The sequence below is a fragment of the Solea solea genome, chromosome 11 (assembly GCF_958295425.1).
Source record: "Solea solea chromosome 11, fSolSol10.1, whole genome shotgun sequence".
Lineage (NCBI taxonomy): Eukaryota > Metazoa > Chordata > Actinopteri > Pleuronectiformes > Soleidae > Solea > Solea solea.
The window spans coordinates 25282165-25307241 of NC_081144.1; the positions used below are offsets into that span (position 1 = coordinate 25282165).

Here is a 25077-nt window from a genome sequence, read left to right on the forward strand (position 1 = left end):
CCCCTGGTGCCAAGTGCACATATGGACACCCTTATGCCTGAACATGGTGTTTGTTATGGACAATATGATGAGAACATAAGTCCAACAACAAAGCACCACTCTGGTTTAGATCGGAGGGGCCGTTCCTCCCAATCACACCTGTCCAGGTCTCACTGTCAATGCCAATGTGAGCTTTGAAGTCCCCAAGCAGAACAAAGGAATCCCCAGCACTAACCCTTCTAGCACCTCCTCCAAGGATGGATGGATGGATGCATAAAATACTGTACTAAAAATAAGACATTTAAATAAGACATAAGATAGAGGCAGCCTTTTTCATGTGACTTCAGTTGTTCACTGTCTGACAGAAGAAATGATGAGAACCTGATGTGATCTGATCATTTTCTTAATTTTGTAATGAATCTATAAATCAATCCTATACATCCTATATACAGTATATATATATCATAGTGTCATCAGGGTATAATAGGTATGTATGTATGTATGTGATGCCCTTTCCTGGCACACATGTTCAATTTGGGTGTGACACCTTTAGGCTGCCATAGCTAGTTACTGTGAGTGCTGAAGCAGCAGACTGGACAAGCAGTGAAAAGTTGCAGTCATAACTTCGTTCCCACAGTTTAGGACATATATGCCTGTAAGTACAAGTGTGCATGTTGTCACATGTTGTTTTATGTTAAGCATGTTAAGGAAAACGATCGTTTGTTCTCGGGTAGTATCGAAGCATTTTGGACGGTACCATAAAAGAACCGAAGTTCGGTACCCTGCCCTAGTCCTGTAAGGTTTATATTCAGGCTGACACACAGGTGGTGAGGTAATCAGACGCAGAGAATTAAACCAAAAGAAGGTCAATAACCATTATAACCCTAACCCTAAAACCAGGTCTAAACCCCCCAAAAAGCCCTTTAAAGATGTGAGGACCAGCCAAAATGTCCTCACAAAGCCACAAATAAAAGAACACACACCTGTGTCAGAAAGTCATTTATTATAATCACATCGTCGTGGTGATGTTTTCATACATGAATAATAACATTACGATGTAACATTTTACCCGCTGACACCTTGAGAAGTTACAACAGTTTCATGGCCAAAAGGTAATTTCAACCAAAATGGCCGCCTTCCTGTTGGGTTGTTGTCATGGGTCCCCAGGAGGAAATCAGAAATACTGTTCTCCTGTATACACCAGGGTATGTGATCGGAGCCGAGCAGAGGAATTCTGAGCAGAGTGCGTAGAAAATGAAACAAATAAACTGGGGGTGCCTCCTTCGGGAGGTGTTCCTGGCACATCCAACTGGAAGGAGGCCTTGGGGCAGACCAAGGACTAGGTGGAGAGATTATATCTCCTCGCCTGGGAGCGCCTGGGGCTGCCTCAGTAAGAGATGGACAATGTGGCCAGGGAAAGGAAAGTCTGGGGCCTGCTGCTAGAGCTGCTACCCCCACAACCCAATCACGGATAAGCGGATGATGGTGGATGGATAAAATAACAGAGCAGAAATGAGTCCAGTTGGCTGAGCAACATGACACCTTCCCCAATGATGGCCAAAGGATGTGAAACCATGATATCATACAGTTAAAATGCTGAACCAAGCCATGCCTGTTCAGGGTCTTTCCTTATTTTGATGGAGACGGGGTTAAAAGTTAATAAAAAGTGCAGGTTTTGGGTTGGAAAGCTCACGTGATGAGTGCTGCGGCCTTTGTACCTTCCAATGAAAAGTTGAAAATATAAATGTGTGTTGAAAAACTGTTGGAAAAAAGACCAAGACCAGGCAGCAGGAGTGCTGCATCATAGGAAAACAATGTTTTCTTCTAGTGGTCTCAGTGAGATCAGTGTCCAAGAAGTGAATGGACAAAGTCAAGCTACAAAGTCTTGAGATGCTGCTCGGTTAAATTAGCTCCGACTCCATAACAATCTGTAGTTTGCTTTGAGGTAGATGAGTGTCTCCAGGTTCTTTGGTAGGACGTGGCCTCGTCCTGGCCGCAGGCAGCATTCAGCAGTCGTGAAAACATTCCCCACCACAGTACCACAGGCAGGTACGGTAAACGCCCTCTTGGCCACTTGGGCCAGAAGAGGAAAGTCAATTGCTTTACGCCGCCAGTAATGCAACGCATCCTCATCAGTGGGTTCCTCTCGTAGATAAACATTCAGCTCCTGCTCCAGGCTCTTGGCCTGCGTTGTGGGTCTCTGCTTAATGAAAGAGAACAACTTGCAGGACCGAGAGAGCGAAGAGACCGGTGATGGTGCAGGAGCAGGAGGGGTCTGGGACAGTGTGTGAACATCTGTGTTGGGGTGTGTGGGGCTGGAGGCTGTGGAATATTTAGATAATTCCTCTATGAGAACTTGTCTGTGCCAGTCAGGGTTGTTGCTCCAGGTGAGCTTGAACTGGGGGTCCAGTGTGGTGGCAGCGATATAGAGTGGGTCATCCAGGATGGGGGCCAGTCGACGTTCCACTGCCTGACTGAGGGCCGCCAGGAGAGAGGGGCAATGGAGGGTCGTTGTCTCAGAGAGGTGTTTGCGAAGACCCAGGACGCATGGCAAACCGAGACTTATGGACACGTGTCTGTCTGCGTGCATGTCCTCCTGTCTGTCCCCATGCACCATGTCCCATGCTTCAGCAAAGGGTTCCAGAGTGTCAGTAAGCTCCTTCAGGAGAGCTCGCTCTGCAGCGCCCAGTGACAGTTCTCCTGGACCGCTCATCTCCTCCAGGAAGTCCACCGAGTCCAGAAGCCGCCGAAGCACCTGCATGAAAAATAAAACAGGGATGTTAACATCTTTATATCCATGGAAACACAGTTAGTCTCAAGAGTGAGAAAAACTCTGCTCATACTTTGAGTGTTCACACTTTCTGTGGTTCAGCAGAAGGACTTGCTAGGAGTTTCTTGAAGACCTTTCACTGAAATGGCTTTTGCGCATATCTTTATACTGAATGAAGGGACCGACTCTAGCATTAAGCATAAATGAGCCTGAAGGCCTCAGATCAGCAAGTATGTCTTCACATGTAGGTGTACGTGTTTTAAGACCTGACTTCAGCCTGGTGCTGAAAGGGGCTTTCGAATGGTACCAGACCAGTGTCTGTCATATAAATAAAAGTGATACAATTAAATTAAAATGAATTCAAATTTGGCCCGGCCCTCAACAATATTTCTTGTTTCTCATGAAACCCCTTGGGGAAAATAATTGCCCACCCCTGAGTTAATGACTTACAGGTACCTCAGGGTGAATGTTATTACAGTTGATTGACACGTACCTTCAGCTGGGCAGCCCAGTCTCTGACCGCAGGATGGGAGTTTCTTGTTCCCCCCATGGTCAGTCCAGTTCCGTCAAACACCTGGCTCAATTTCTCAGACGGGACAGCAGAGGTAATGTAGTTATAGAAAGAGGCGGCCTTAGCCAGTGCAGACGAGAACTGCGGACAGGAGCGTAACCCGTGTCTTACACACTGTTCAAGAGCACGAGAGAAACAGTCCACCCGACAAACCCCCAAACCCTGCTCCCACGAATCCTCCCATTCTCCTTCATCTCTTCCACCATGGCCATTCCTCATCCCTTCCTCCACACCGTTACTGTTCTCCACCTCTTCTTCGTCATTGTCGTCTTGCGCGTTAGCAAGAGGAGACAACACCAGGAAACCAGGAAGACAGCACGGCTTTGTGGTCGCCGTTGCCAGCGAAGGATCCGCGACGACACGAAACGCTCTTCCTGACACGCTGTGTGCGTGACATACTTCATCAAACTCCGACAGCACGCAATTCTTGGAGATGCCCGTGGTCAGGGGAAGGCACGCCAGCAGAGCGGAACACATCTGCCAATCAGATGTAAGAAAATGGCAGGTGACACCAAGGTATCTACGAAGAGAAGAGAGAGAGATTTGGGAATAGAGCTGGGTATTGAACACAAATGGTCAATCCTGTATCAATACCTGGACTTTGATACCTACACGCAGTTTTTTTTTGGTTTATCTTGCCTAGTCGTCTTCTTGCAGTCGAACATGGAGCAACTTTTTCTTCGCTATCTATCTATATATCTATTCAATGTACTACTTTTTTGTCAAACCTTATAACTGTGCAGGTACTGAAATTTAATATGAAATGGCAACACATGGTGGCTAGCACTTTTGTCTGACAACAAAAAGACCCAGGTTTGCCACGCGGTGCAACCAAGGGCCTCTCTGTATGGAGTTTCCATGTTCTTCCCATGTGCATGTGGCTTTTTCTCCAGTTCTCCAGTTTCCCGCAAGTGTCCAAAAACATGCAGAGATTAAATGGACACTCTAAATTGCTGGCAGGTGTAAAATGAGAGAGTGAATGGTTGTACGTCCCACGCCATGTTTTTCCCGTGGAACGTTTGGTTGGGTACAGTATGACACAGTTTAGATAGTATAGTACCAAAATAACCAGACCCTGTTCCAGTTCTTGACACACTTTCCAAACGTAGCGTACTGTACCAAACTGAACCGTACCATGATGGAAACACAGTGTCTGTGTGTTTGCCCTGAGATGAACTGGTGATCTGTGACCCTGGGATTGGCTTCAGCCGCCCCACCACCCTCACATGGAGGATAAAACAGGAGACAATAAATGGATGAATAAATGAATGAATGAATGACTGAATGAATGAATGAACAGCAACACATTATGATACAGAGGATGTTTGGTAGATACCACAAAAGCATTCACGTGTGATACGTTCCATGTACAGTTACAACAGTCTCTACCCTGATGTGGCTCCAGAAAAGCCCCTCCACAGATCTAGACTCAGACTGAGTGCCTGTGCTGAGGCCAGCGCCTGACGGGTGCTCAGCTGGACCTGGTAGGCGTAGGCTGGGAGGAGCTGACTCTGGATGTAGTGCTGAGGCTCCGGGGAGTAACGTGGCTCCAAGAACTGCAGCAGCTCTCTGAAGCCCTGGTTTTCCACGATGGACACTGGCTGCAGATCCAGCACGATCATCTTAGCTATGGCCTCAGAGATCAAGACCTGTGGGGACAAAAACCTGTGTGAATCTTATCACTTCAATTGATAATTCAGGTTTTTTGAATTGCTATAATATGAAACACTGAAACAACCTAGTTGTTGTGCGCTTAGTGAAAACCTGGCTCATCAAATAAAATCTACAAACTTCAGTTTCCTGTTGGAAACGATAAAGACGATTTTATGTAATGAATGTAAGTCCCACCTGACGTGGGTCATGTCTGTCAAACTTGCTCACTCCTCCTCCAGAGCCTCCACCTACTCCTCCCTCTGGAGTTCCCACTCCCACTCCTACTCCTCCTCCTCCTCCTCCTCCTCCTCCAGTACTGACAGGTAACGTGAAGCGTGGATTCCCTCCATTGCTGGTGAAACTGTGCAGAGGTCCAGTCGAGTATCCCTCTCTCTTCATATCCTTTCTCTTCACAAAGTCCTCGTACATCGCCTGGTGTTTCCTCTGCATGGGAGAGAAGCTCAGAAAGGTCAACTCACGGCAGTACATCAATCTATCGGACAATAATACGAATAAATACAAAACAAATCACAATAACATAATCAGTGTGATTTTTGGATTTCTATTCAAAGATTTATGCTAATTTCTCTTCATTGGAGGAATTTAATTCATGTTCATTTATGATCACAATATCTGTCATTAGTTGTTCTTTCTATACAGACATGGATGTGAATCTGTCACTTGCACTTCTTGTTTTCAATGAAAACGTATTCTGGTGGCTCTGCTTCTATTGTTTAGGTTCTTCATTTCAGGCTTTGTGGATTAGGGTCTGTAGTTCAGGTTCTATGGTTCAGGGTCCAGATCCCTTTTCCCTGAAGCCCTCTAACTCGCTGGCAGCGGCCCTGCTCTCATGCTGACACGCACACGAACACACACAGAGATTCGGAGTGTTTAATGTCAGTGTTTCATTGTGACGTCATTACCTTCAGGTGCGTGACGAAGTTGGACGTGACGCTTCTCTTCGCCTGGATCCTGGTGCCACACGCTTTGCAGTTGGACTCGATTTTGCCATTTTCTCCTTCGAACACGATGTTGAAATAATCCAGGATCGACACCTTCGACGCCATGAGCGCGGACGCTTCTTCTGCCGCTGAGCGAGCTCAGCAGCGATGAAGGCTCGGGGAAGAAGCCGGGAGCCAGTGCGCGCAGGCCGGCGTGTTTACGTCCCTGAGCTCGGCTCCGCGCTCAGACATCAGCTGATGTCTCGATGTCTCTGACAGACAAAAGGAAAGTGAGCGTCGCTGACGCGTCGCACCGCTGCGGATGTCTGCGCGCGTCAATAACAACACTGACGCTGCCGCTGCGTCCGCCGCGTCTGCGAAGGGAGGCGCGCGGAAAACACTGGGCTTCTAATCATTGTTATAATAATGGAGCAGGAAGTCCATCCTAACAGTTCAAAGCAACACTGGACCATGACAGTTACTCTGTGTTTAAATTAAACTCAGTTCAAAGACTTTTACAGATATGAAAACATTCAATAATAAAGGTGAAATCATTTCTTAATGATCCACACCAGAACTATGGACACCCAAGTGTCAAGATATGACTTTTGATGAATTATTGTCTTGATCTAAACAAATCTTATTCTACAGACGGAAGAGAACATCTTTGTTTCTCACACGTCTGCACAAATATCACAGTTTTCAAATTAAAACGATAATAATGATGTCAAATTACCATCCTATCACGAATCATATCGCAATTCCTGTCAAAATAATCACAATTAGATGTTTATTCAAAATCGTTCAGCCCTGTTAATAAAATAATAATACATTTTATTTGCTGGCATCAGCTTACACACAAATACAACATGAAAAAATGGAATACAACACAGTAAACTTAAATAAAAAGCCACACCCACGTCATAATTATAAGATACTTAGTCATAATTATGGGATGCCAAGTCAATTTTGAGATAGTATATGATAATAGATGCCGAGTCATATTTAGAAGATGCTGAGTCAGTTTCTCACAGTTGTAACTTAATATCTCACAGTTGAGGTCGAGGTCAAACACTCCTGTACATGGACATGATGATGTTTCTCAAAATATTCACGTTGAAGAAGCTGAAAAATTTACAAACTGGTTTTAATCATGAAAAAACCCCACAAAAAACAAAATAGTTGACAATTAATTTAGTAATCAATGAATACTTGGTTAATGGATGAATCGTTCTAGTGTCGTGAGTCAGTTGCTGGTGCTGCTTTCAGGACAACAGAGAAATCAAAAGTGCGTCACTAACAAATGACAGAGCTGAGCTTTAATCTAATAAAACACAAACTGAAATGAACTTAATCATTTAAATCACAACACGACTGATCTTCACACACTCAGCAAACAACATATGATATGAACCCACTGGGTCAGAGTTCACTGGCTCAGTGTCAGGACTGTGACACGGCGTCCACCTGCTTCTGTCTCAGGCCGTCCTTCAGTTCCTGTCTGCTCTTCAACACTGACGTCTGAAGAGTGGCGACCTCTGCTGACAGCTCGATCGCTGCGACACCACAACACAAGACCATCAGTGTCACCACCTTTTTTTATCAGTATCTACGAAAATATCAATGTTCAAGTTGTAATTTTAGGAGATTTTTTCAGATCAGGACACAGAAATGAAGATGCTGTGCTGTGTCAGCGCCACCTGCTGCTGTGAGCCAGTACAGAACAAGCACGAGTGAAAACATGGCTGCCGGCAGGGACAGAGCAAAACAACGATTTTAGCCACTTAACAAAAGACTCATAAAAGGCTCATCTACATCAGTTTAAGTCTTTATCTATTTAAAAACACATTCACGTCTTTATCTCACTGTGAGACAGACTTTTCCAACAGGAAACACGTTTGTAAACCACTCACTCTCCCACACCAAACCCCATAGAGAAAATCAGTGATTTAAGCTGCAGCTCTGCTGCCTCGTGTGGTCACTTTGTGTCACTGAGGTTAATCCAAATACAGGTTTTCAAACACAGACGTGACAAAATGAGACATTCAAACTTAGTGATGGATCAACAACTCCTGTGTGCTGCGATGTTAAAATCAGCGAGTTTCTCTATGGACTTTGAGTGAGTGGTTTATGTTACTCTTCTTTTTGTGTTTATTCATGTAAATATTCAGAGTTAATCGCGTTCCTCTCGCTTTAAATCAGTCCTCAGATGTTTGTATTGAAAGTATGAGATCAAACCTTGCTTGAATGCAGCCTGCGCTTGTTTGAGAGACTGTGGAACCAGAATCCCGAACCACCTCAGCGGGTCTTGTCGAGGATCCTGTTCGTTCTTCTTCACTGTTGCTTTCTCACTGCCGACCTCGTCACTTTCCTCTTTTTCTGCGACCACGTCTTTAGGTTTGTTTCTCCTCCTGATGCCTGCGACAGTCAGTAGTATCATGTAAAGTAATAATATTATAATAATAATAATAATAATAATAATAATAATAATAATAATGGAGGAAAACGTGTGCCATCACAGACTAACCTTCTTCCTGAGGTCCGATATCCACCACTGACCTCACGTCGTCTCCAGACTCAGTGCAGAACTCCACCTCACCACTGTCATGTGATCTGTCACACACACACACACACACAGTTATACCAATCATGAAAAATCAACACATAAATCAGAAATCAGTTGACCGATTCCTCACCTGACATGGACACACACCAGAGGCTCGATGTCACTGGCGTACTGAAGCGAACAAACCTGTTTGTTTCCCATGGAGTATCGTGCCTTGGACATGGAGAACCATCCCTGTGAGCAACACACAACACAGAACCTGAGTATATTTATATGTAAATGAAGAAGGTTCAGGGTGAGATGGACCCACAGAGACCGACAGAGTCAGAAAACCCTGAAAAGATCAAGAAAACAACAGATAAGGAGATTCATTTCGTCACGTAGAGGCAGTGAGAACTAACAATACTAACTAACCCAATACTAAAATCACATTTATTTATGAAAGCACATTTAAAAACCACATTGTTGACCAAAGTACAATAAAAAACAAATTGCTTAAAAACATGAAACACAAACAGCGCAATACACACACAACACAGGAAGAGTTTATAAGAGAAACAGGAAGTGAAGGGCTGTGGTGCCGGAAGTGATGTACTGAGGGCCGGCTGCCAATGAAAAGCTGGCGCCGGCAACTGTTCCCCAAGCAAGAAGTCCCAAAGTTTTCACTACAATTAAGGATTTCCAGAAAAGTGGAAGAAGTGACTGCTTCCAAGTATATATTATGTACAAGAAACAACTTAATTCCGGGGAAAATAGCAACCTGGGGTTTAGGGTTAGGCATGGAGAAGAAGTGAGGTTAGGGTTAGGGCCAAGATGGCCCAGCACCTCGAAAAATCCTCAACAGTGAGCAAGAGCCACCGATCAGGTGATCTTAGTGAAGGAAATAAAAAGCAGAAAATGTCAAAAACTGCAAAATTAACGACATCCAATATTTAGTTTTGTCCACAAACCAAAAAGAATCAGTAAAGTTTCATAGAAGACAATCACAACTTCTATGCTAACAATGCTAGCAATCTACTACCTATCTTATGCTAGCAAGCTACTATCTATGCTAGCAATCACTACCTGTCTATGCTAGCAAGCTACTACCTATCTTATGCTAGCAAGCTACTATCTATGCTAGCAATCACTACCTGTCTATGCTAGCAAGCTACTACCTATCTTATGCTAGCAAGCTACTACCTATCTTATGCTAGCAATCCACTACCTATGCTAGCAGGCTACTACCTATCTTATGCTAGCAATCTAACCTGTGCTAGCAATGCTATCTAGCAAACATATGTCTGTCGGTCTGTGTGTGTGTGTTGAAGGTAAAGTTGAATAAACTCAAATCTCGTTGTTTTCGTGTGAACTCACGTGTTCGATGAGAGAGTTCACAGCTGCTCGTTTCTCCTCCAGAATCTGCAGCTGCTCCATGAACAACAGCAGTTTTTCATCCACAGACGCCGAACTTTCCTGTGCTTCTGACAGAACCATGTTCGCTTTTATTCCGGGGTTATCCTTTAAAACATTCACCACAAAGAACGACGCGTTAAAAGGGAGAAATGTACGTGGAAACACAACAAACTGCGTTGCTCTGTTTCCGCGTCAGGTGACAGATCCAGATCACGTGCACGCTCCCATCTTCCTCTCTTCTTCCGCTTTCCGAATCCGCTTAAAAAAATAAAATAAAAACAATTAGATATGCACATGTCTCCAGAAAATGCAGTTGGGAATGCTAACGCAACGTTTGCAACCAGGAAATGTCATCCATGCACAATATCGATTCTACACAACTACACAACAATGTTTTCAAAGAGGAACAATGTTGTTTCTCATTATATATATGTGTTCTATATATACAATCAAATATATGCTGAAGAAGAATGTGTTATTATTGTGACACAAAGGTGTTGACATCTCGCCTCTGTAATATGCATACGTTTTCAAAACAAACACAAAAAACTAGTTCCCATACCGGGAGTCGAACCCGGGCCGCCTGGGTGAAAACCAGGAATCCTAACCGCTAGACCATATGGGAGCTATTGTGCAACTATTGAAAAAAATGTGATACATAAATGAATAAATAGAAATAAATGTGAAGCGTTTATTTATTCTTTTTTAATTCATTTATTCATGTATTTATTCCTGCATTTATTTATACATGTATTTATGTATACATTTATTTATGCACTTATTAATTTATTTATGCATTTATTGATTTATGTATTCCTGTATTTATTAATTTATTTTTTAAATGTATTTATTTCTACATTTATTTATGCATTTATTTATTTCTGTATTTATACTTTATTTCTGTATTTATTTATACATAAGTCAGGTTTCGTCCTCCATACTCCATATCCATATAGTTGAAGATTCCTAAACCTAGATGGTCTTTATTTTACACGACCGAACTCACCCCCATTCTATTGCTACATAACACGACCCTGTCGGCCTCGTGACATCGTTCTCAGTAGCTCGCCGTGATCGTATAGTGGTTAGTACTCTGCGTTGTGGCCGCAGCAACCCCGGTTCGAATCCGGGTCACGGCAGGGAAGATTCCCTGACACGGCATGAGAACTCTTTTCTTGTTTTTGGAGCATTATTTAAAACAACTGACGATGATTATTAAAGTAATAATTTACATATTATAACATATATGTCCTCTTTCATTTTCCGAGTTGCTTTCAAGATAAAAGGCATTTTGGGTAACACTTAAATTGCTGTACAACATGTAACAGCCAATAGTTAGTGTTGGTACAATTACAAGTTACAATGTTGTAAGAGTAATAGTAATGTAACTATTCCAACTACTTTCCCAAAATGCCTTTTATCTTGAAAGCAACTTAAAGCAAGTTGAAAGTAGACATATATGTCATATAGTACTTTAATATTCATCGTCAGTTGTTTTAAATAATGCTCCTAAAGCAAGAAAATTTCTCCCATGCCGTGTCAGGGAATCTTCCCTGCCGTGACCCGGATTCGAACCGGGGTTGCTGCGGCCACAACGCAGAGTACTAACCACTATACGATCACGGCGAGCTACCGGGAGTGATGACGTACTGGCAAGATAAAGCCTATTTAATCCCACTCTACGGACTGTTATGTTGACAATTGCAACATAGTCGGAACATTTTCTGATGGGAATTGTTCGACAAGATGTGGATTGTTTAATCTCCTCCTACTGTTGAAATATCTGAGAATTATATTCACTGCTGTATCGGAGAGTTGGACTTTTCCAACAGGAAACTGAAGTTTGTAAACCGCTGCCTCCCCCACACTGAAGTCCATAGAGAAAATCGTTGATTTTTACATCACAGCACACAGGAGTTGTTGATCCACTGCTGCCTCCATCACGAAATTCAAATGTCTTATTTTGTCACTTTGGTGTTTGAAATCCTTTGTTCAAATTCGTCTCAGCGACGCAAAATGACCGCACGCGGCAGCAGAGGACCAGCAGCTCCTGTGTCCCCGCGAGCTAAAATCATTGATTTTCTCTATGGACTTTGGTGTGGGATTTTTTTTTATCCTGGATTTAACAGCAACAACATGGTCATTTATTGGCTTATATAAAGTAAAACAAATAAAAGAACTCTAGTTGGCGATGTGAACCAAGGTGAAGCATGTTTCATGCATTTAGTAATGAATGAGATGAGAACCATCGTGTGCAATGTGTCTTCGTTCTGCTCCTGGACGCAGGGGGGGTGTCTGTGGGGAAACTAGGGACGTGCTGTCATTGGTGGCCGCCGGCGTCAGCTTTAATGTTCCGAGATGAGGAGCCAATCAGAGAAGGGACCAGATCACACGCGCCAGTGTAGCTATATTCATGCTGCGCTGTGATTGGTCTGTGTTGGAACAAGTCCCCGCCCATTGTGGATCCACAGTGAGTTTTTCCATGTTTTCATGTTCTAGTGTTTTTATTCAAGACTAAAGGGTGAAACTCTCCTGCAGCACAGGTAAGACACATGGAATTAAACCCTCACCTGTGCTTACCTGGTCCAGGTTCATCTGGATTTAATGATCCATCTGAATTCTGTTCTGTTTTTATTTAAACCCAGATTACATCCAGGTTTTAATCTGGAATTTGCTCTAAATTAAATATTCCGTATGTCCTGATATGTCATCCAGAATAAAGTCGCTAGTGGTAGCAACATTGCTAGCATTAGCAATTATTGTTGATATTATAGACTTTAGCCAGCATTAGCAAAGTGTAAATGGTAGCAACATTGCTAACGTTAGCAACAGTTGTCAATGTTAGCCAGCTTTAACAACATGATCAACTTTGGTAACTGTTGCAACGTTTGCTAACATTAGCAACCGCTTTAAAGACCGTAGTCAGTGACAATAGCCAGCATTAGCAGTTGTTTGCTATAGCAATAGTTTATGACATTAGCCAATTTGAGAAACATTAGCAGCTATGCTAACTATAGCAACATTTGCTAACATTGGCAAAGTTGCTAATGTGCAACAGAAGCTACATTGCTAGTATTAGCAAGCAACGTAGCCAACATCAGCAAAGTTTATTGCGGTAGCAACATTGCTAACAGTAGCAATAGTTTTAGACATTAGCCAGTGTGAGCTACATTAGCAGCTTTGCTAACTGTAGCAGCTTTTGCCAACATTGGCAAAGTTGTTAATGGTATTAACGCTTGCTAATGTTAGCAAAATTGCCAACAGAAGCAACATTGCTAACATTAGCAACAGTTATAGACATTAGCCAGATTTAGCAATGTGGCGACATTTGCTAACCTTAGCAGAGTTGCTAACGTTAGCAGTTTTCAGCAAAGATTAAAAAAGCATCATCAGCAGCAGGGGGCGCTCACATCACTCCCATCTGTAACATAAATGGAGCGCAGCATGTGTCACTATGTCACTCAACTGTCTCTTTAAATTGACTTCTTTTTATTGAATTGTTGTCTTTAAACAGATCATGGACGCCGCCGCCTCCCCCTCCGCTCCTCTTCATCCCTTCTGGCCTCGGGACCTCCTCATCCCCTCGTACGTTGCCAATGACCGCTCCATGTCGGAGATCCTGGTCTTCCTGTTCTCCGTGTCCGGCCTCCTCCTGCTCGTCACGTGGCTCGTCACAGGAAGCAGCGGTCAGCTCGGGACGTGGCGGCGTCTGGCTGTGTGCTGGTTCGCCGTGTGTGGCTTTATCCACGGCGTCATTGAGGGCTGGTTCTCGCTCTACTACGACGTCATCCCGGGAGACCAGAGCTTCCTGTCGCAGCTGTGTGAGTGGATGAAACCGGAAACTTGTGTTTCAAAATAAAAGGCAGAATCTGGTTGGACGTTAATGGTGTGTTTTGTTTTTTTCCCCTCACAGGGAAAGAATATTCTAAAGGAGACAGTCGATATGTGATGTGAGTTTTGTTAACGACTTGTTTGTGTTCAGATTTAGCAGAAAGACAAAAAAAGCAAACTCACGTTTGTGGTTTTCTGTGCAGAGCCGACAACTTTACCATCTGCATGGAGACCATCACGGCCTGGTTCTGGGGACCGTTCAGCCTCTGGACCGTGTTTGCCTTTTTAAACAACAAGCCCTACAGATTTGTCCTGCAGCTCATCATTTCATTAGGTAAGAAGAGAGTATTTTACAGTATATTTACAGAGTATTTTACAGTGTATTTACAGGATGACATTTCCCAGGATTCCTGAGTATTTTACAGTGTAGACAGGGGTGTATTGTCACTCTCAAACGTTTCATGAGTCCAGAGAAACCTGTGCACAGCTTTATATCCACATTTATCTCCTTTATCAGGATATAGACTCAAAATATACAGATTATTTATAAGACATATAGAAATGTTGATCTTTTAGAATGATAAAATATATCTGATAAGATTTTTTATCGCCCGGCATTTTAAATTCAGAAATGTGAAAACACATTGTTTATTACCTTTACCTTGGACATTGATAAAAAGGATTATATTATCTCATCTATAAAGTAGGTCAAAGTTCATATCGTATCGTACATACTTTTTTGTGGGCGTGACCTCACCGTGTGATTGACAGGTCAGCTGTACGGTGCCGTGCTCTACTTCTTCACGGAGCACAGAGACAGCTACGTCCACAGCGAGTACGGACACCCGGTCTACTTCTGGTTCTACTTTGTGTTCATGAACGCGCTGTGGGTCGTCATCCCGCTGCTGCTCATCGTGGACGCGTGGAGGCAGATGTCCACGGCACAGACGTTCGCCGACAGGACGCACAAGGCCAAGAGGAAGTGAGCGGCGGAGACAGAGAACTGTGGACAAACCGGGGGACACAGAGGGACAGAATACACACACATGAATACAACTCAATGCAAACAAAACTTATTTGTCCTTTTCCATGTGATAATAAAGCTTTTTTCAAACTGTGTGGAGCCTGAAAGGGAAATAAATATACATTTTATTATTTCATAAAAACCTGAGAGGACTTTACTATGTGATGTTAAACTTCCCAAAGAAACAAAGAAAATATTCACATTTCAGAAGCTGAAAAATCACACAAACTGGTTTTAAGCATTGGGAAAAAAGAAACTCAAACCAATTATTAAATACAAAAACATCCACATACAGTTCCTGCATTTCAGAAAACTTTATTACTTAATCCTGATTATTCCAGATAAAACACAAGCATTTTTTGAGAAGAACAGATTTTTAATAATAATTTACTTTTAAGTTTTTAAAAACAGCATCCAGATATGCTGGGTCATATCTGGATGTTACTGCGTTATCGTGCTAAGGGGATGGTGACATAGCATAGCATACCCCGCTAACAGAGGAACCATTCACAGTATCTGATGTAAGGCGCTAACAGAGGCTAACTATGGCTAGCCTGAGAGACATCTGACATTCCCAGTTCCGACCGCCGTCATTAATGGAATGCTGACTCCGCATTCCCAACTAATAATGAAAACAAACATAGTTGGGTTGGTGACTTAGCATACCCCGCTAACAGAGATTAACGTGTTCTCATTTACAACTGATACCATTTAGTGTGCTAACAGAAGCTAATGATGGCTAGCCTGAGATAAATCCGATGTCATTCCGACATAAATGGAATGCACTGCGACTCAGCTTTCCCTATTCCTCACAACGAAGGAATGGAGTCACGCCCGCGTAGATTTTGTGGCCTTCAGCTGAACATTTTGCTGAGTCGCTGTCCTAATTCTGCGTCCGTCTCCTTCTCTTTCCTCTCCACGTCCTTCAGTGCCCTCAGTGCGGCAGGCGACTGCGGCTGCAGCTGCAGCAGGCGCCCAAACGCCCGCCTCGCCTCCTCCAGCTCGCTCAGCGTCAAACATGCCTGACCCAGGCGGTACCAGGCTTTAGCGCCACCTGGCTCCAGCTCCGAGGCTCTGGCCGCGTTCGCTCGGGCTCGCAGTGGACGGCTGAGTTTGAGTTGACACTGAGACAGGTTAGAGTGTAACTCCGCTTTGACTTGTTTTAATTCGTCCGTGGAGGGAAGTTCCTGTCGCTGCTGTGTCGTCGTCGGGTCTCTAGACTCCGCCTCCTCCATCGACGTGGCGTGGCCGTAGAGAGCAATGAGCAGCTTCAGTGCTCGGCTGTAGCTGTCCGCAGCACCCCACACGTCCCCGCTCCTGAACCTCACTCCTCCCCTCTGTTTGTGTGACCTCACCCACTCCCACTTGTCCCCCGCTGACATTTCCCAGGATTCCTTGCCTGGCGTGAAACCACGGAGTTCAACTGTGGCTCGCGAAGGACAGCGATCGACTCCATTTCCAACCGGTGAGAGCAGAATCTGAGAAAACAACAATCAGACACATTAAAGGACCAGTTTTTATAAAAAACAGCAAAACAACTTTAGCCACATTATCTCAATGTTTAAATGGAAAACTGAAGTTTGTAAACCACTCACATTTTAGCTCTCTTTAGTGAGTGGTTTACAAACTTCAGTTTCTTGTTGGAAAAGTCTGTCTAACAGTGAGATAATGACGTGAACATGTTCTTAAGACATCGTAGACTTGAACTGACATAGGTTTATGTCAGTTTTGTAAACCACTCACTCTCCCACACCAAAGTCCATAGAGGAAATCAGTGATTTAAGCTTGTGGGGACACAGGAGGTGCAGGTCCTCAGCTGCCTCCATCACTAAGTTCAAATGTCATTCATTCATTCATTCATCAGATTTAAATCAGTCTGTGTTTGTTTGTGTTCCCACTGGCAGCTACATTTGAACTCATGGGGGCGCTGACAGCTTGGACAGTTACCTCACACGTCTCTCTGGCCCTCATTCCCTCCACACACGCTTCTGTGACATCACACTGACCCTCCCCCAGCCTCAGCGTCATCCAGTGGCCCAGTGGGACCTGCAGCACAGAGTCCTGGCTCCTCGGGAAGGTGGTGACCTCTGCCGCTGCTACCTCAGTGACTGACAGTTTCTCATCGACGGGCTCAGACTCTGAACTCTCAGTTTCACCCGTGTCAGCTTTGAGCTGCACTCGGACGTAACACAGTGACCCCAGCTGTGGACGGGGACTGGACAAACGCGCTGGAGGAGACAGAGACGCTTAAACATGTTTCTATTCATGCAGACAAGGACCATTTCTTTAAGGTGATGGTAGAAATGTACCTGTAACGTCACCAGAGTTTGACAGACTTTGACTTTTTGTAAGTTTTCGCTTCAGCTGCACATTCCAGAGGCCTCCAGGACAAACCGACACCCAGGAAGTGACATCAGCGCCATCATGGACGGGAGGGTGAACTGATTCCATCACTGATTCAAACAAAAACACACACACAAGCTCATATAGAAACTATTTCAGTTTCTATAAATCCACGTTAAGGACCACACCACCGCTCTGCAGCCAACAGTTATTTTCATAATCAATGAATGTGTCGGGTGTTGTGAAGGAAGAGGACATGAGGACAGTTTGTGTGACAGAAGAGGACGCAAGGGAGAAGACACTGTGGCCACTCTTACAGGGAGCTGTTCCATCTACCCACCAACAAACTATTAATGAACTGTTTTAAACGTCCACAACAAGCAACAACAGTTAAGTCTATATAAATAACAGAAAATCATCTCTGTATAAACAAAACATGCTGAAAGTATCTTGAAATTATGATTAAGAGTGTTGTTATTTATTTTTTTTTTTTTTTACAAAAATCGAATTTAAAGTTCGAATTAAGTTCAGTTGTAAAACACATTAAGTTAATTAAGTTTATAAGTTAACAAAACCTGACTTACAGAATATTGTGACTTTACAAAGGTTTATTTTTACTTCAGCTACAGCAACAAATGTATTCAGGCAAAACCTGACGAGATAAACAAATTAAACTATGAGACTCACAGTTAAATTTCACAGTTTTATTCACCAAAACGGGTTTTGGTGAATAAAACGAGAGGTTTTGTCTCGCTTTAGCGTTAATTAGCATCAGCGTCGAAGCTAAAGAGCAGAAACTACAGCCTCGAAAATGTCTTTATTCTTCGTTTCACGAGCAGCAAATGACTTTAAACTTTCTCTCTTACCTCATTTATAAACACGATATAAAATAATGTTTATCCCACGACAAGAAATGCGCCAGAAATCAAGAAAACACGTCAGAAAACAAGTAAACACGAGCTCCTGCTGTTGATGCCGTTCATTTTCCTGCTTTTCTTCTTCTTCACAGATTTACGGCAGCTTTAGTCCCCAGAGTTCCGTTACTGCCGCTTACTGGCGACAGTTCATTACTACAGTTTAACCCACTGTACGTGTACTGTACATTCTGTATGATATTTATTTCATTTATTCATTTATTTATAAACCTTTAGTCCCCTGAGTCACTCTTTGGGTTTTGGGACGTGTTCATGTCACGTCTTGTACACTTGTAGTTGTGTTGTTACTGTTTTGTGTCTTTTAAGTCTTTTAAGTCTAATAAATTACTTTGGTAGAAGTTAAAGTAAAAAAAAAGTATAAGTCTTAAAGTTTATGACAGTTACTGTACTTAAGTATCAAAAGTAATTTTCTGATATTAAATGTTGTTAAGTTTTAGAAGTAAAAGTAGGAGTTAGGATTGAACCATGGCGGATCAGTGGTGGAGCCAGGCCAGTTGTGGATTCAAGTCTCTGCTCAACTACATGTGTCTTTGAGCTAAACCACTTAAGTCCATGTTGCAGCGTGTGAATGTGTGAATGGGTGAAATCTGTAGTGTAAAGCAGTTCATCAAGACTAGAAAAGCTCTATATAAATACAGACCATAATACAAACTCTCGTCTTTGGTAGTAACGAGGAACAAAGAAAGTGAGAGGAAATGTAGTGGAGTAAAAGTAAATATAAATAACAAAGTGAGTGAGTGTTGTACTTAAGTACAGTAAGTATTTGTACTTTGTTACATTACAACACTGCGCACACACACACACACAAATGCACGCATGCACACAGTGTCAGTGTGTGTTGACCTTTGACTGACACCACTCAGGTTTAAGTCCTCTGTGTTAATCTGTGCTGTCACTGTGAGTTAGTGCCACGTCCGCTGGAAACCATTAGGGGTGTGTGTGCGTGTGTGTGCGTGTGTGTGAGTGAACGTCATCTCAGATAAAATCTCACACTGTTTGATCTTTACAAGGACGCACGTAAATAAAGCTGCAGCAGCGACGACGACGATGTTACCACTGACAACAAACAAACAAACACTTTTTAAAAGAAATGTACTCAAAATCATTTACATATGATCATTTTTTCCCCCCACATATATTTTTGAATGAAAGTCATGAGCCTTAAATAACAGCACAACATTTGGGTTGCCAGGTTGTGAAAAAACCCTCACCTGCATTCAACTTTAAATGCTTTCAATTATATTCTAATCATTTTAAATCCATTAATCAACATCTTAGACCTTAAAACAGGACAAAGTATGAACCAAACTGAACAATATTGCCCTATCTTCCCATTTAATTCTGTTCATATCACAAGTCACCAATAGGGGTCACTCTCTCCCTAGTAAATATGAGCTAAGGTGACAGCATCTCGTCGTCGTCATGTGTTCAGTGAGTTGAAATCATTCTCTGTTTATATTCAGGAAAGGTTGCATTGTCCCTTTACTGTTCACCATCAACATAGACAATCTTTACTTTAAATTTAGATCTTTGGAGTGACTGAACTGAACATTTACAGATGAAAGAGTTTTGGGAAGTGCTAATTATGAAATAAAAAGTCATAATTATGGGATAAAAGGTCGAAATGATGAGATAAAAAGTCATAGTTATGAGATAGAAAGTCGAAATGATGAGATAAAGAGTCATAATTATGGGATAAAAGGTCGAAATGATGAGATAAAAAGTCATAGTTATGAGATAGAAAGTCGAAATGATGAGATGAAAAGTCGATATGAGATAGAAAGTCGAAATTATGAGATAGAAAGTCGAAATCATGAGACAGAAAGTCGAAATTATGAGATAGAAAGTCGAAATTATGAGCTAGAAAGTCGAAATTATGAGACAGAAAGTCGAAATTATGAGATAGAAAGTCGAAATTATGAGCTAGAAAGTCGAAATTATGAGATAGAAAGTCGAAATTATGAGATAGAAAGTCGAAATGATGAGATAAAAAGTCAAAATTATGAGATAAAAAGTCGAAATGATGAGATAAAAAGTCGAAATTAAGAGATAGAAAGTCGAAATTATGAGATAAAAAGTCAAAATTATGAGATAGAAAGTCGAAATTATGAGATAAAAAGTCAAAATTAAGAGATAGAAAATCGAAATTATGAGATAGAAAGTCGAAATTATGAGATAGAAAATCGAAATGATGAGATAAAAAGTCGAAATTAAGAGATAGAAAGTCGAAATTATGAGATAAAAAGTCAAAATTATGAGATAAAAAGTCATAATTATGTGTGAAATGTTTATTTAAAATTAGTTTTTCTTAATTTATTTAAGCTGAATTTAGGAATTTAAACCTTAGAATATCTAACGTGCAACAAGAATATTAAAACTAGCTTGTAAATGTTCCTAAAAAACGTGGAAATACTGAAAAATTTAAGAAAGTGGTACTTTTCTTAAATAAGATATATATATATATATATATATATATATATATATATATATATATATATATATATATATTTGTACACAAGGTACACACTTTGGAGACAATTGCATATAAAAACGACTGACAGACGCTAAACAGAGTCTTATCCTGCTGGAGACGTGTTGGACGAGCTGAGAGACGAGAGGACGAGTCCATTACACGTGGTCTAAGATGAGATTGTGTTTGACCTGAGGGATTCATTCACTCGTCTTCTCTGGTACATCGTGTTCGTAAAGAACAGGACGTTAGTTTGGATTCTACGAACAAAGAACAAAATAGTTCACACGAGGTGATGTGAAAAGTCTCAGCAGGGAGTCTGGTCGTAAAAGTTCTGCTCAGTCTGAGGCAACAGCAGGTAAATAAAGAGCTACAACAATCCAGGCGTGAAGATATAAAAACCTGATTTCTCTTCCTCGTATTGCGAAAGGACATAAATGATATGTGGAGTGCGGCGCGGAGGCGGCCAGGCAGTGGCTGGATTTGTTCAAGGTGGTGTTCAGGGTCAAAGATAAAGTCTACGTTTTACTGCGAAAGAATCTGGTGAGAAAGTTTCGCACTTCAGCTGCGAACACTCTGTTCTGAGTCCAGCTTCTTCAAAATCAGAGAGATTTAACGGCAATTCGTCAGCGTAGCAGATGACCTCGTTGTCAGGTGTTACGATGAGAGCAGAAGTGGTCCAGTTATCGATCCCTGAGGTACGCCACACACCGACACAGGCAGGAAATGCCCACGCACTCGTTTCTCTTCAATTACCGAGCCTGAGAACGACCCAAAATGGCAGGCCATTTGAGTTTTCAGCAGTTCTGCATTGTCAAGAGACCACACATGGATGAGAGGGTGGGGATTAATAACACCTGGACGATTAGCTGTCAATCAAGCCAGAGCCACGCCCAGAAGCATTACCCCACTTTCTGACTCTGAAGGCTAATCTTCCTTCATTGTCAGCTACATATACGAAAAACTTATTTATTTTCATAAAATGCTGTTAGCAACAAATGTTAGCAACACATTATTAGCGTTACAAGCTAAGTTAGCTAAATAAGAGCTGCAGGCCAGGATTAGGATTTAAATAAAGTTAGCTACACATTGTTAGCTTTACAAGCTAAGTTATCTAAATGAGAGCTGCAGACCAGGTTTGGATTTAGATAGAGTTAGCAACACATCGTTAGCTTTACAAGCTAAGTTAGCAAAATAATAAAATAAAATAAAATAGTCAATATTTCGCGTTAGCTGACCTCAGTAGTTGACCACAACTGTGCGTAATATTCTGACAGACTCGCCCCCTCATGGTCATTCAGTAAAACAGGTTTCTCTCCATTCTCTAGAGCTTTCTCTGGTTGAGAAGACTTTGAATCATCTTTGAGTGACATCATAGGTTTCAGAGACCAAAGAGACCCTCGGAGTCGGTCTGTCTTCATCCTTGTTCGTGCTCTGGTCCAGCTCTGTCTTCCCCGGAAACTCCCACTCTCCCTCATCATTCTCACACTCACACCAGAACCTTCATGTTGTCTTTAATCCTCCTCCATGTGTTACCCATAATAATCTCTTTCTCCTCTGCTTTTCTCCATCTACCCTCTCCTTCAACCTTTCTCTCCTTCCACTTGGCTCGCAACGTCTTCCCAGCTGGCCTTTTTGTGAAATATCCCAGTGGGTATAATTCAGAAGCGCGTATCGCAGGGCTCGTGGGCCGCTCTTCGCTCTCTGTTCGCCAGAAGGGCGTTGAAAGCAAGCGGCCGGTGAGTCGGGTTCAGGGAACAGCTGCTGCTAAACCTCGGTAGCCAGGTCTTAGCCATGGTACGAGCCTGTGCCGAGCCTCGCCGAGGGGTTCAACGTGCGTCATTCTGGGAAAAGGTGGAGGTGACCAAAGAGCCAGATAGATAGATAGATAGATAGATAGATAGATAGATAGATCAACCGACCGACCGACAGACCAACAGACAGACAGACAGACAGACAGATAGATAGACAGACAGACAGACAGGTGGTCTCCACACTCGGTTTCAGTAAATCACTGAAGCTCCAGCACTAGTCTGAGTTCAGACCTGATCAGACACATCTCAAAAACCAGAATCCTCAAACTACAGCATTACAATCTTGTCAGAATCAGAGTCCGCTCCGAACCAAAGAGCTGCCGCTTCAAAGCACTTTGATTTACTGAGGCTTTCGACGTCAAATGAGGATAAAACCTGATCCGACGTGTGATTAGAAGCACTCAGATGTCAGGAGAGACAGATCTATGGAGGGTGGAAGGTTTCCACAGATACCAACATGTATGACATACTGCTTCTTGAGAATCGCCTTTTTTGACCGATCGATAAAAGAAAAAAAGAAGCACGGCCTTGTAATTCAGCGTGATTGCCAGCAGAAGTTGCACAAGAGGTGAAATATGACTTTTCTCTTCCATTAGCAGTGATGGAGCAGAGTCTGCCAGGTCAGAGCCATTCATCTACATTAGCATGTCATGATGAGATCGCTGCAGCTGACGGGAAGAAACACAGGCTCCCACTTCAATCCCCACGGCAACGAGACATCACAGGACCGCGTCCCGCTGAGACCTGGAGTCCAGGCTACGTGAGAGTTCACGTCTCCCCAACATCACTGATCAATGTACGCAGCGGCGTCAGTGTCGTGTCGCCACAGACGTCTCACGTCACTTCATATCAAGTTAGAATAAGTTATTACTGTTATGTTTCTTTGTGTCAAGATTCATTTTACAACATAAATGCATTTTTATTGTAAACTATACATCATTCCACAGCAGCAAATGTACTTTTATTTTGAAATTCTGTGAAATAACATTTTGATTGTGCCTGCTTCTTGATGCAGAGTTGGGTGGATTGAACCTTTAAAAGTTGAAGTATTTAGACAAAGTAGTATTTTTGTGGAATCACCCTTTAAAACTGACTCACAAGCCCCTCCCCCTGCCTGATTCCCGCCCTTCCCCTTCCAAACACCTGTTTCTAACTGTCCAAAACCGGTGAGAAACAGAGAAATCAATGTTTTAAAGTTGCCGTATTTCAAGAACAGTTGATGACAGAGAGTAAATGTTTGGCTTCAGGAGGCTTTAAGCCACTCCCACATTTACATCTGTGACAAACGGCTGTGAACTGACAGAGAAACGACAGTTTTAAAATCAGCCTCGTCTTCATTTTTAAAAACTCCAGAGCAGATTTTTAACATGAGAGTGAATGGGAGGTTTGAGCAGAACTCTCTTTTAGGTGATTTTAAGAAAAACTGCAAGTTATATGAGAATGAAAACAACACACAGGGTTAGACGACAACCATAGGAACCTTTTGATGTAAAAACTGTCTGTGTAGGTTGGAAATTGTGGCCGGGAGGAGAATATGTTTAGAGATTTTTGTAATTATTTTTCCGCACCTGTGTCAGCAGATTGTGTCACGCCACACACACTCATTATAAAATCTGAAATCATCCAAAAAAAGTACAAAACTTAAACTGCGATTGTTTTTAAACTGTAATCAATATCAAAACTTTGACTTAGGTGAGAAAAGTCCCAAGTCTCGTGTCACATCTCTAGGTTAAAGTATGACGACACTATGTGGAATCTTTTTTGCAGGCACAATAATCATCATATAAAAGTTGTATTTTAACAAAAGGTTTGACCAAATCTGATTTTTTTGGGGGATTCAATTCTGGAAAGAATTTTCCCATTAATGACATCGCAAAATATTCTGGAATAAAATTAATCTTAAAAATCATCAACAAAATCCTCATCTCTTTATAATCGACAAAACTGTAAAACAGTAGTAGAGTGTGTACAGAATCACACACTCTACTACCAGACCAGATGGTGTAGATTTGAATGTAACATGGTTCAGTCAAGGTTTGAGTGCCATTTATCAAGTTTATGAGAACAAAAAAGTGTCATTTGTAATAATTGGCTGATTAATTAATCATAATTAGCCACTGCAGATGATTCTTTTATTTGTATTAATTGCGTGTTATTGCATGGCTGTTACTTTTACACATTTTTCATTTATCTCAGTTGATTTTTATGCATTTCTTGGCCTCGTGTGAGCTTTTATGTACCTTGTTTTGATTTAATTCACTTTGTAGACTTTTTCTCAAAGTCCAAAGATCGCATACTCGTGAGAAAACATTCTTCAAATGTGTACCTGTACAGGTACAGAAATGTTATCTGTCTTGTATCCCTATTTTTGAGTGCATATAAAAATGAATTATCACTTCAAATCCAAGGGTAGAATTTATTTAATCATCACTGAAGACATCGTAAATCGCAGCATATGCTAATATGTGTGTGTGCCCACGAGCGACACTGGTGAATCTGGCACTAAGTAAAGGGTAAATTTGTTTTAGCTGGAGCATAAAGTGGCTCTTTAACTCCATTAAGTTGCTGCTCGGCGGTCAGAGCTGCTGCGCGGCCTGAGTAGGAACCCACCAAGGGGAAGAGATGGCTATCGGACGCCACGGGGCAGATGGGGGGACCGTTTTTATCGCTGCACGCGCTGTAATGGGGTCTTCCTGTGAGGCGGCCTGAGGAGTTTCTGTTGACGGAACTCTGGTGTGTGTGTGTGTGTGTTGTGTAATTGGAGAAATTCACTGTTGGCCATTAG

At 42.3% G+C, this 25077-nt stretch overlaps 4 protein-coding genes and 3 non-coding genes across 8 annotated transcripts; 2 read left to right on the forward strand and 5 right to left on the reverse strand.

Annotated features, from left to right (window-relative positions):
* Nucleotides 1–965: 965 nt before the first annotated feature.
* si:dkey-109j17.5 (zinc finger BED domain-containing protein 4) lies at nucleotides 966–6902 on the reverse strand. The gene is made up of 5 exons (XM_058643633.1): nucleotides 5897–6902; nucleotides 5169–5417; nucleotides 4710–4969; nucleotides 3243–3840; nucleotides 966–2734 (listed from the first exon to the last, which is right to left on the reverse strand). The coding sequence occupies exons 1-5, from the start codon at nucleotides 6038–6040 to the stop codon at nucleotides 1886–1888; spliced, it is 2100 nt and encodes a 699-aa protein (XP_058499616.1). The 5' UTR covers nucleotides 6041–6902; the 3' UTR covers nucleotides 966–1885.
* Nucleotides 6903–7042: 140 nt separating this feature from the next.
* On the reverse strand, nucleotides 7043–10095 carry ccdc115 (coiled-coil domain containing 115). Of its 2 annotated transcripts, none has more exons than XM_058643646.1 (5): nucleotides 9837–10094; nucleotides 8611–8714; nucleotides 8442–8527; nucleotides 8153–8332; nucleotides 7043–7470 (listed from the first exon to the last, which is right to left on the reverse strand). In XM_058643646.1, exons 1-5 carry the CDS (start codon nucleotides 9954–9956, stop codon nucleotides 7358–7360), a joined length of 603 nt encoding a protein of 200 aa, XP_058499629.1. In that variant the 5' UTR covers nucleotides 9957–10094; the 3' UTR covers nucleotides 7043–7357. The 2 variants fall into 2 exon arrangements, with proteins under 2 accessions (XP_058499629.1, XP_058499630.1); XM_058643647.1 differs by having other exon boundaries at nucleotides 7397–7523; nucleotides 9837–10095.
* A 333-nt stretch (nucleotides 10096–10428) lies between these two features.
* Nucleotides 10429–10500, reverse strand: trnae-uuc (transfer RNA glutamic acid (anticodon UUC)). The gene has a single exon. It is a non-coding gene; the product is annotated as a tRNA-Glu (tRNA).
* Nucleotides 10501–10942: 442 nt separating this feature from the next.
* On the forward strand, nucleotides 10943–11014 carry trnah-gug (transfer RNA histidin (anticodon GUG)). Its single transcript has one exon. It is a non-coding gene; the product is annotated as a tRNA-His (tRNA).
* Nucleotides 11015–11429: 415 nt separating this feature from the next.
* trnah-gug (transfer RNA histidin (anticodon GUG)) lies at nucleotides 11430–11501 on the reverse strand. The gene has a single exon. It is a non-coding gene; the product is annotated as a tRNA-His (tRNA).
* An 814-nt stretch (nucleotides 11502–12315) lies between these two features.
* ebp (EBP cholestenol delta-isomerase) lies at nucleotides 12316–14824 on the forward strand. Its single transcript, XM_058643645.1, has 5 exons — nucleotides 12316–12418; nucleotides 13390–13696; nucleotides 13789–13825; nucleotides 13910–14040; nucleotides 14478–14824. The coding sequence occupies exons 2-5, from the start codon at nucleotides 13393–13395 to the stop codon at nucleotides 14690–14692; spliced, it is 687 nt and encodes a 228-aa protein (XP_058499628.1). The 5' UTR covers nucleotides 12316–12418; nucleotides 13390–13392; the 3' UTR covers nucleotides 14693–14824.
* A 205-nt stretch (nucleotides 14825–15029) lies between these two features.
* fkbpl (FKBP prolyl isomerase like) lies at nucleotides 15030–18092 on the reverse strand. The gene is made up of 4 exons (XM_058643642.1): nucleotides 17940–18092; nucleotides 17040–17183; nucleotides 16678–16958; nucleotides 15030–16208 (listed from the first exon to the last, which is right to left on the reverse strand). Exons 2-4 carry the CDS (start codon nucleotides 17179–17181, stop codon nucleotides 15585–15587), a joined length of 1047 nt encoding a protein of 348 aa, XP_058499625.1. The 5' UTR covers nucleotides 17182–17183; nucleotides 17940–18092; the 3' UTR covers nucleotides 15030–15584.
* Between the last annotated feature and the right edge of the window lie 6985 nt (nucleotides 18093–25077).